At 36.4% G+C, this 11,707-nt stretch overlaps 1 protein-coding gene across 1 annotated transcript; it reads left to right on the top strand.

The window, feature by feature from the left end:
* Window positions 1-8,760: 8,760 nt before the first annotated feature.
* LOC104425905 (mogroside IE synthase) lies at window positions 8,761-11,082 on the top strand. The gene is made up of 2 exons (XM_010038776.3): window positions 8,761-9,654; window positions 10,229-11,082. The coding sequence occupies exons 1-2, from the start codon at window positions 9,004-9,006 to the stop codon at window positions 10,952-10,954; spliced, it is 1,377 nt and encodes a 458-aa protein (XP_010037078.1). The 5' UTR covers window positions 8,761-9,003; the 3' UTR covers window positions 10,955-11,082.
* The last annotated feature ends 625 nt before the right edge of the window (window positions 11,083-11,707 follow it).

Genomic DNA, 11,707 nt, shown 5'->3' with positions numbered 1-11,707 from the left:
AACGAATTTTTATATTAATAAAATTAAAATTATGTTTCAATAAAAATAATATTTCAATTGTAATATAATAATTTCAACATAGCGAAAAATAACAACAATTCAGTTTTTTAATTTAATATTTTTTATATTTATATATTTGAATTCAATCTATCTTATAACATAAATTCAATAGATAAATATAAATATATATTTATCACTTTACATATTTTAGGAATTTTAGTATTTTAAGTAAATTAGTACAATTTATTATTTATTAAAATTTTATTAGAGAATGATGGAAGGGGAAAAAAGAAATAAAAAATAATTAATAATTAATAATTTTTTTAAATGCAAATAAGAATGAAGTAGGTAACAATGTGGCAAGAAATTTTTACCATTGTCGTTTCAACAACTTTTAGGTTCATTTACATTAATATGCATTTTATATCAAATAATGTACATGATATAATGTTAAGGAAAAATCTCAAATAAGAGCCTAAAGTGGGTTCATTTTCTCAAAAAAGAACCCAAAGTGGACACTATATCAAATAATGACCCAAAGTAGCTAATTTTGTCTCAAATGAAGACCCAAACTTTTAATCTTATTTACAGCTTGAGGTAGTTTTGTCCAAGAACATTTTTTCTTTAATTTTTTTTTCTTTCTTCATCTTCCTCACACCTCCTCCTTCACTCTACATTGCCTCCTTCTTCAACACCATAATCAGGGCCCCTACCAACGACCTCGTGAACTTCATGTCATCACGTAGTTGGTCCTAGTGACAAGAAGTCGGATTGGAGTTATTAGCTACTGGTCACCTTCTCCGATACTAAAATCCTCAATTCCTCAAGATGCATCAAATCTCGGCTCGCTTGTGCTCAACCTAAAGCTTAGATTGACCTCCATCTAACAACGACGATGCTGGATTTTCTATCGGGGCAACAGTCAATGAGGTCGAGAGCTCGAAATAGGACTTGTTAATGCTAGCAATGGGGCAATGAAGTACAACAATTTCTACAGTTAATGATGTCATATACGATTAATGATCAATCTCAAGATGGGGTTTGATTGAGGAGAAGAACTGTGTTGATGAGAATGGCAAGAGTGTGAGTGAGTGTCTCCAAACTAGGGATTATTGAAAGGAGCCATTGTCATTGCAAAGGGGAAGGGGGATCTTTGAAAGATTGAATTTACGCAAGAGAGGCAAACCCAAATTTGAAATTGATGAGGCAAACTCTTGCCGAGGTTGAAATAGTCGCCAGCTAAAACAAAATTGTTCTTTGGCATGAAATTATTGATCACCAAGTGTTAATTGAATAAAGGCATAAGTTAGTCAAACAAGACAATCTAGCAATGCTTGGATATTGCTACTCTGTTGTTGGCAAGCAAGACCAAAAACAGCACAAAAAATTGTAGTTGCTGGGTTAGCAGAAGGCTTGGAATAAGTGGAGTTCGATGCACTCTCGAGGTGAGAGAAATACATCGCCAAAGGGATTAGTTGCATAGCTTAGGAGTTGGACAAGAAGTTGAGTCTTAGCAAAAGCAAATTCATATTATGGGTTTGAGATCAGAATTTGCGATGAATGTTGGAATAAAAAGAACTTATTTTTGAAAGCTCATTTCAACTGCGCGGAATTGTCTACAAACCATTTTGAGGAGCGAAATTTAAAATTTTCAATGAATTAGACTACATTGTAATGGCTTATGTTAAAGAAAACCCAATCTTGGTCATATAATGAGATGACACAAAGAGCGATGGAGGGGCTGATAATGGAGGTGATGTAGAGAGTGAGAAAGATGAAGAAAGAAAAAAGAAGAAAGAGAGACAAAAAATAAACAACAATGTTCTTGGACAAAAGTACCCTTGATTGTGAATAAAATTAGAAGTTTAGGTCCTTAATTGAGAGTAAGTTAGCCACTCCGGGTCCTTATTTGAGACAGTGTCCACTTTAGATCCTTTTTTGAGAAAATGGCTCCACTTCAGGTCCTTATTTGAGATTTTCCCTAATGTTAATATTATTTATTATTATGCTTCACCAAATAATAGATAAGATATAACAAAGTCTCTAAATTTCAAATCATATCCTATCTAGTCTTATTGTAATTAAAAATCTAGATGGCCAAATGCAACCTAATAGGACAAAAGTAAATAAATCAATTATATTAAAATTAATTTTTTCAAATAAGAGTTGATGAACTTAGTCCATAATAAGAAAGCTAAATAAAAATTGATAAAAAAAATAATGATAATTAAAAGAAAGGCGAACTTGATAAGTAACTCAAATGACAGTTGGTAATCCAAAACTATTAGATCACTTAATCTTCAAAAAGTTAATAAGAAACCCTAACTAAGATTGGTTGTTCTAAAAATATTTAGTAAACTTAAAGCATTGTTAAGAAATGCTAATAAAGAACCTCAAGGGTTGGTGCAGTTGGCACTCGGGGGCTTTTCAGCTCAAGAACTAGATTTCACTCAATCGAATCTCCTCAACTATATACAAAATTGTTATGGGGTAGGGCCATCTATATAGACAAAATGAATAGACTTAATTGGTTCATGATTCTTGCATGGTATTTTATAAGCCTCCGGGTAGCAAACTCTCCATGACACGCTCCTATTTTGTACAAAGAAAAGCAAATGAATTTAAAGTTATTAATCCAAAACTAGTCAGCAATCTAATCTGACAAAAGCATATAATTTAGTTGGTAATTTTTTTAAAAGAGGTATTTTTAATAAGTTATGGAAATAAAGTTGGTAAGTTCATAGAAAAATTTATAGTTTGCAAAGTGTTGGTAAGTTACCAACAAATTGACTAAAAAAGATACACGGTTTGTTTTTTTATCAATAATTTAGACATTGACCGATACTTACTGGATTTTATGAGTATGGAAAGAATGCGCACTTTTTGGCATGGAATATATTGTGCATTACATTAGTATCATTCTACTCTTTTTCTAAAAAAAGGGTAAAAGAAAACGACAAATATTTTAGTAGTGAGTGAGGAAAATTTCAAATAAGGACATAAAATACTTTCATTTTCTTAAATAAAGGTAGAAATTATTTCAAATAATGACCCGAAGTGCCTTCATTTTATCAAATAATGGTCAGAAGTGGATCTTATTTGAAATGAGGGTTTAAAGTGTCCATATCAGTCTCAAAGAAATGCCTAAACTCATCGGCTGTGAAGGGCAATTTTGTCTCTTAAAATTTCTATTTTTTCTTTCTTTTTCCTTTTTTTTTCATAAAAAAAAGAAGTAAAACACAGGTGAGAGGGAGTGCCATGTTTTTTTTTTAAAGTTTTTCTTAATTTTTTTAATATAATATTATTTAAATTTAATTTATGTTTTGATGAAAATATCCCTAATCGATTGGAATATTTTGCCAACAAGTGAGATTAGGCCCTTTTTGAAATAATTATAACCATTTCAGGCTTTTTTTTTTTTGGGATTAATATGCACACTTCTTGCCCTTATTTGGAACTTTCCTAATGACTGACCTAAAAATTGCTGAGATGAGATCCAAGAAGATATTCTTCTTTTAGGATCATTGGACCATGGACGTCAATGCCAATAATGGCAAGTGGATAAATAGCTTTGAGAGTGGACGTATTGATGTGATACGTTACAAATAATGATTAATCCCTGTTTGGTGCAACTCATTGGAGCGTCAGAAGAATTTCATGGTTACGATTTTCTAAACAGCTTAAATCAATTTACAGGGTCTATTAAACTTTTCATGCACATCTAAATAGTTAGTTTTTTCATACTCATATCGACAACATAACCGAAAATAAAAATTCTCCACAATGAAAATAAAAATTCTCTATTTAATTGATATTCATATGCATAAAATTTATGTTATTTGCATAATTGAGTTCTATTTATATTGAATTACTCTTTCTGGAAAATTCAATTAGTATGGTAAGAATTACCAACCCCTTTTTTTTTTTCATGATATAATCGCCATCGTCATCATCGTTATTTGCTTCTTAATTGCGAGAGAAACGCAAGAAAATGAAGGATTCAAGTAAATCCCCGAAACCACATGGCTTAGTTCTATCATGGCCAGCCCAAGGCCACATCAACCGCACACATGCTCCAATTCGCCAAGCGTCTACTCCACGAAGGAGTTAAAGACACTCTTGTCACCGCCAGATCAATGTCCAAGACCCTTCATGGATCCCCACGTACCTCCATTGCCCCCGAGAGATACTCCGACAGCTTCGACGGCGGCGGCATGAAGGCTGCCACAAGCATCGAAGCCTACCTCGAGCATTTTTGGAAGGTCGGCCTCGACACCCTGAGTGAGCTGGTCGAGAGGCTAATCTCTGGCGGTCCACTGCCGAGTTGCGTTGTCTACGACTCGTTCTTGCCTCGCGCTCTTGAAATGGCCCAAAAGTTTGGGCTGCTTGGGGGCTGCTTGTTCCACCAGTTCTTGAGCTGTGATCAGTGTGTTTAACCACTACCAAAAGGGACTGCTTGAGGTTTCAGTGAGGAAGCAAGTTTTGCTTCCTGAAATGCCTCCTCTCGAGCCACAAGGCATTCCATCTTTTGTGTGATGTGGGGGTCATACCCACAATTCTTTGGCATGGTTGGAGGGAACCAGTTCTCCAGTTTAGAGAGAGTGGGTTGGGTGCTCTGCAATGCAGTGTATGAGCTGGAACAAGAAGTACACAACTGTATGGGAGCTCCCAAATTGCAGATTAATTGAACGTACAAGGTAAAATGGACTGTATAGGACCTTCTCGACGTATATGCTTTGGTGTATTTTGCATACATAGGTCAAGTATTTAACTGACAATCATTTAAAGATATCATTGTCAATGTTTGACACGACTTTGTTATCAAGAAAAAGAAAATGACAAGTTATCACTTAAATTGTCTGGCTCAAAAGGGACATTAGTTTTAAGGTTTGTTATGAAGTGCTACTTGATGAAGTTATAAATTGTAGTGAATATATAGAGTGTGATTATTTGAAAGAGGCAAATAGGGATTTAATATGAAATATTAAGTGCCAATTTGCATGAGTTGATTAACAATCGAGAAATATTTCGAGAGTGAACGACTGTATTTAAATGAGGTTAATTTCAGAAAATGATAAGTTATGACATGCACATTTTTTTTACATCAATTGATATATTCAGGTTATTTAGGTAATTATTAATATGAATGGATTATAGATGATTTTGTGAAATTTAGATTAGGTCACGAAATTTGTGATGCACAGAAAGTTTGAACGTACTTACCTTGTCTGTAATTTTTGAGGGAGTGATTGACATGTCTAGTAATTTTTAACTGGTTTAAAATTTATAAAATGCAAAATTTTATGGAGTAATTATGTAATTATAGAAATATGGAATTATATGAAAATATTTTTAATTTTTATGATTTAGGTAAATTTAATCAAAGCGCGGTCTTAGAAACAAAAATTATATGAGTTACTTAAGTTATTGAAAAAAATAATGTTCTAAGGCTTAATTCTTCTAAATGATTTATAAAAATTCAAAATTTCTCAATTAAATGATGATGGCATGGTGTTTAGCGGATGAAGTTTTGTATATTGAAAAACATGAAACCATTTGATTGGCACTATTTACACAAGAAACGCCAAGAAATTATACTATTTGCACTATAATTACATGGCGATTGTTATGTGATAATGATTTGCACTTGATGGTAATGACTGTTTCATGAATAAGAGTTTGTTTTTAGAAATGATGATAAATGGATATTTGGTTTCTATCAATACTATGGAAAATGCCTAGAGATTAGTGTGAAATTTTTTTACATGTTATTATTAATTGTACATGGTAATTGTTATGTTATCATGATTTGTATATCAAAGATGCCATGGAATGAATACTTCTGCCACAGCCTATTCATCAGAGAGCGAATTGCCCTACATGAGCATGTGTATTAGACTCCGGAAAAAGAAAAATGTTTTATAATCCCTATAGTTTTCTATTACTACAAGGTTGAGAGAATAATAAATCTTATGGTTCATACAAGAAATGATATAACTTGTGCAGCCTAATGAGGCTTGAGCAGCATAATATGAGAATGAGTATAGAATAGCATTATCATGCAGTTGTACAATTGTGTATTTATACTTGCTAATGTAGAGGGCACCATGATGGATAGGTTAAAGTGGGGGCAAACATGTGTTTATGATTCCATCCTCATAAGTTGGTGATAACGGTGGATACTCGTGATGGATGGATTAAGGCGCAGCAAAGTTGTGGTTATGATGTTTATCCCCATGAGTTGATGATGACGAGACATAATTAATCAAGATGAATTCTGGCGAGCGATGAGTAGAGAATAGATATACACCTACGCGGCTTGCAATGCACAATAGGTCGGTCAAAAGACAGATTGATCCTGTGGAAAATGCCTGGTCCTCCTACTTGCTGTGCGTGAAATTTAATTTCGAAGAATAAGAGCCACTTGTTTTTGGGTTGTCCTTTCTCTGTTCAAGCCCAGTGTACGATACTGCAGCTTCATCAAGTGCCGAGAAGGGTTGCCGACTGGTAGCTTGAGGTTGATTGGGTTGTGGCCAGCTAGGAATGGTTGTTTGCCCTCTCCTACCGCTACTTCTATTAGAACTGCTTCCAATGGTTCTCAGATAAGAAGACCAGTGCAGAGTAGGTTGGCTAGATGTGCTCTAGAAGCTCCGCCGGTTTCATCCGAAAGTACAACGATATAGATATAGTCTATGAAAGCGTACAGATAAACCGATAGCGCTTCTCTATTCAACAGCATATGATCCAGCTACACCCCTAAATATCTAAATATTCACATCAATCAGGGTTTAATGTTTTACTTTTCTACTCATATATATGCTTGTGATGGAGAATTTCACTTTGAATATCTATTTTTATACTTACTAAGGTCCGATTGAGCGCATCTGTAATTTATGAATAGCTATATTGGTTTAGAGAAAGTAGATCTAATAAATAAGGCATTGTTAATGACGTGCAATTAGTTGGAAACTATTGCTTTTAGCTCTATCTTATAAGGATGCTCAACAGTCTCCGTTTGTTGTGCTAATTTAGAGGATTCGAAATTAATTTTTTTCCATAGTTCTAGAATTTCAAAATCCTATATAATTATCTTAGAGATTTGGATTGCCTCATTTCCTTTTTATTAAATATTTGATTAGATTTCAGATAGCATTTTAAGAGATTTTCTTTACTTGTTTGAATATTTCCAATAAAGTTTGGCCTAGGATTTCTTTAGGATTTTTAATATTTATATTGCTATTATGTCTTTTATAAAGCAACTTATCTTTATATGATGAAATTACACGAACGTTCCTTTAACGTGTCTGTTCCTACACTTACGTGCATGCTGACAATCTTCATCCAAGACCCATGTAATGATAAGGTCCTAGGCATGATGATCTTCAATGGGGCTGAACTAAAAATTAGGTGGGGATAAAAATCTCTCACGACAGGATCAACACGTTATGATTTTCAGTGGGGGCTGAAAATCAGGTTGGGATGATATGGCCTTTTGTAGTGGTTCCATGAAGCTCTCTCTTCAACTTGTAACTCGTTTCCATTTGTTTTCTACCAGGGTTGAATGGTTGGTTTTGTTATCTCCTTTTCGTGAGGATTCTGGTCACAATTTACCTTCATGATTACCTCTTGGACCTTTTTTTTTTCTTTAACATTCTTTGCCCGATATTTGTATATTGGCCAAATTTTCTTCACCCTCTCCCTTTGAAAGAACAAGATGCTAATCCTTATTCACTGTCGGACCAGCAAATCTCGACACCAAGGTGTTCCAACATATGAATGACTTAAATTATTTCATTGCGGTGACACTTTAGATGTACTGTTGGATGTATATAGCTAAAAACTCAAAAAGTGGCAAATTCTACGTGCAATCTGCTGTTGTAAGCGATTTGCTGTTATCATTTCACTATTTTTCTTGGGAAAAATTATTGTTGGCCTTGAAAATTTGCAGACTCTGTAGTAGGTGTTCTGGTGTCTGAGCTTTCAAATCTTGGCAAGTAGACAAAATGCGTTGGGATTCAAGTACCTTGTTCAAACTAACAACGAGTTGTCTCCATGAGAGAAGTCGCTCCCGAGAGTTACTGGCACATTTGTTTCATTGAAAACTTCATTCTAGAGTAAAATATATTTTGTAGAAATTATTTTTCTTGAAAATTTTACTTTTTGGTTTTTTTATTATTTAAGAAAATTGATTTCTTTTTTAATCAGAAGGTTTTTTCCTAATTCAAGCTTATCATATTTAGTTCATGGAAAATGTTTTTGATAGATTGATTAACTTTTCATCATCAGAACAATGAAAAGTTGAAAAACAAAAACAATTTTCCCTCATATGGATTTTAAATCTGCCCTTCACAAATGTCATGTATATATGATGTATATTCATATTTATCTAAACAAGATTCTTGAGTGTCGCAATACAATTAGCATTGTTTGAGTCAAAAATCGCACTGCATGTAATCTCCTATGATATCGATTATCATTATTAATTTTCTCATCTTGGACTTGCCTATTAGAAAGCTTCCAATGCTATGTTCGTCTGAAACTAAATCTTCTTAGAACTTCAACTTCGCACGTTTCTTTTATTTGAAATTTTTTTCCCTTCTTTATGTTGATATTTTAGCGAAAATTCTATTTATGATACGATATCGAGCAACGCAAGTCACCTAATCATCAAACTGCGAGTCTCCCACCCAATGGAAGCACCGGATCATACCATCGCAGTTTCGCGAGTCACCTATTCGTCAAACTGCGATTGACGTGACCACGTAGCCTGTTTTTGCCTCATAGGCTCCTTGTCCCCAACAATCTTCAAAGAAACCCAGAAAGGAGGGAATTTTTCTTGGCCACTCATTGGAACCCATCAAACCATGGCTTAAAGTGCCCACCGACAACTTTCTTTTTCCCTCTGTGTGCCAAGAAGGGTCAACCATGCACTTCCTAATGTCGTCACATTGCATATAAACCCACGAAGAGACACTTCACTGAAATGCAAAAAAACCACAGAAAATGGAGGATTCAAGAAAATCCCACAAGCCACATTGTTTAGTGCTATCATTCCCAGCACAAGGCCATATCAACCCCATGCTCCAATTCTCCAAGCGCCTAATCCACAAAGGCGCCGGAGTCACTTTTGTCACCACCAGATTCATGTCCAAGACCCTTCATGGATTGTCCTCTAACCCCTCGATTTCACTTGAGAGTATCTCTGATGGCTTCGATGATGGCGGCATGAAGGCCGCCAGTAGCCGCGAAGCCTACCTCGAGCGCTTTTGGAAGATCGGTCCAGAGACACTGAGCGAATTGGTCGAGAGGCTGATCTCTAGTGGCCGGCCACCGAGTTGCATTGTCTACAACTCGTTCTTGCCTTGGGCTCTTGATGTGGCCCAGAAGTACGGGCTGGTTGGGGCTGTTTTCTTCACCATGTCCTGTGCTGTAAGCAGTGTGTTTTACCACTGCCAAAAGGGACTGCTTGAGGTCCCCGTTCGTAAGCAGGTTTTGCTTCCTGGGATGCCTCCTCTTGAGCCTCAGGATATGCCAAGTTATGTGTCTGATCCGGAGTCATACCCAGCTAACCTTGGCGTGCTTGTGGGTCAGTTCTCCAATCTTGACAAAGTGGACTGGGTGCTTTGCAACACGGTGTATGAGCTGGAACAAGAAGTAAGTACCCTAAAACTCCTTCGGAACTAAACCATTTGTGAATGAAAAGGCTTTATTTTAATCTTCTTCTCAGTCTTATCTAATTCCTTTGAGAGGGTAAAATGGGGTCTGATCAATGTACGAGGATTCATGGACTATACACACCTTTCACGGCATGTTTATTACCGTATACCTTGCGTGTGTCAAATTGAACAATTATTTGAAGATATGGTCGTTGATAGTGAACATGACCTGGGACCATACGAGAAGATAAGACGAGAACATGAGTGGTACACGACTTGGAGTTGTCAAGCAGGAATGGGCAGCGAATTTGACTTGGCATGTTAGCACACATGTACTTGGAATTGTCTAGCTGGAATGGCCAGCGAATATGACTTTACATGTTAGTGAAGATTGAAATTTCATGAATGAACATGCGATGCTCAAATATTTCCCTATCATCAATCACCTAATTAGGACAAGAGTTAAGTCCCATGCTTTGCCTCTCATCTATCATCTTCCTGATCCATGAGTCATCCAACTTTTTCTTACGAGCATTTAGCTAAAATTTCGTGACATTGGCTTTGCCTGGCAGCTAGTGGACTGGTTCATGAAGGTCATGCCATTTAGGACCATAGGGCCAACAGTGCCTTCCTCCTATTTGGACAACAGGCTTGAACAAGACACAGAATATGGTCTCAGCATCTTCCAACCAGAACACGACACCACCATGAAATGGCTGAGCACAAAGCCAAAAGGGTCGGTTGTGTATGTCTCTTTTGGGAGTGTAGCAGAGCTAAAGATTGATCAAATGCAAGAAATTGCAATGGGACTAAAGAGAAGCAACCGTTATTTTCTCTGGGTGGTGAGGTCATCTGAAGAAGACAAACTCCCGCAAGACTATGCAAAAGAGACAGCCCAAAAGGGTCTAATCGTAACATGGTGTCCTCAACTGGAAGTCCTAGCGCATGAAGCACTAGGGCTTTTTCTGACACATTGCGGTTGGAACTCAACTTTGGAAGCGCTCACTTTGGGTGTGCCGATGATGGCGATCCCGCAATGGACCGACCAGCCCACGAATGCCAAGCACATAATGGATGTGTGGAAGATGGGGCTGAGGCCACCTGTTGATGAGAGAGGTGTTGTGAGGAGTGAAGATATAGAGAATTGCATCAGGGAGATAATGGAAGGGGAAAGAGGGAAGGAGATGAGAGAAAATGCAGGAAAGTGGAGGAAAATAATCAAAGAAGCAGTCAGTGAAGGCGGAAGCTCTGATAGAAACATCGAGGAGTTTGTTGCTAGTTTGATTGATAAGTTGTAAGAGAAGTTACCTGTGGCAGTATGGAGAAAATTCAAGTAACCAATTCTTGCTTACCACAGGGTAAGGATGATAAATGATGTTGCATAATAGTGACGATATTATTTATGGTCATGAGATTCATTAGGTAACATCTTGGTACATCGATGAATCTAATCTCGAATGACACAGGATCATATATCAATTAACCTAAACCGAAACAAATCATTTTGAATACAATAGCAACCTCAAAATAATTGAAAAACCACTAAGCTTCTGTTTTCCACTCTTAATTATTCCAATAACAAAATCATCCCTAATCTTCTCAAAGCAATCGCTCCTGCCAACACCATAAATGAGTAGGCCTCAAAGCTGAGTAAGCCAGCCAGCAGCACAGTATGCAATCTAACATCTAAATGAGGAATTTTCCACGCTATTCCAGTAAAATCGTGGTTGAGTCTAATGCTATACGATGCATACCCACAAATTATATCAAAGTTGCACTGATAAACCAAGAGTGGGCTTTTGTATTCAGGAGTTTATGGTGTGGCAAAACCTCTATTTTTTTCTTTCCAGCATTCAAACTTTGATATGAAGTGACAAAGCTTATGGTAAACAGCTGTGTCGTCGACGTTAAGGACCGGATCATAATCTATATCTACACACTGACAAGGTTCATCCCAGAACAACGTAATTGATAGGATTACTGATACATGATGATCCTGCGTGTCAGGGGGTTTGAAAATGAGGTTGAGATGTGATCTCTGACGGTGATTT

The sequence above is a fragment of the Eucalyptus grandis genome, chromosome 11 (genome assembly GCF_016545825.1).
Source record: "Eucalyptus grandis isolate ANBG69807.140 chromosome 11, ASM1654582v1, whole genome shotgun sequence".
Classification (NCBI taxonomy): Eukaryota; Viridiplantae; Streptophyta; class Magnoliopsida; order Myrtales; family Myrtaceae; genus Eucalyptus; species Eucalyptus grandis.
Note: the sequence above shows the minus strand (reverse complement) of the source record. Positions and strands in the feature narration are given on the sequence as shown.

What these genes read in the sequence shown, in the direction of transcription:
- LOC104425905 (XM_010038776.3), top strand. Translation starts at nt 9,004, where the DNA reads ATGGAGGATTCAAGAAAATCCCACAAGCCACATTGTTTAGTGCTATCA. An exon ending in TGTATGAGCTGGAACAAGAA is followed by an intron (nt 9,655 to 10,228) that starts GTAAGTACCCTA and finishes TTTGCCTGGCAG; the next exon opens with CTAGTGGACTGGTTCATGAA.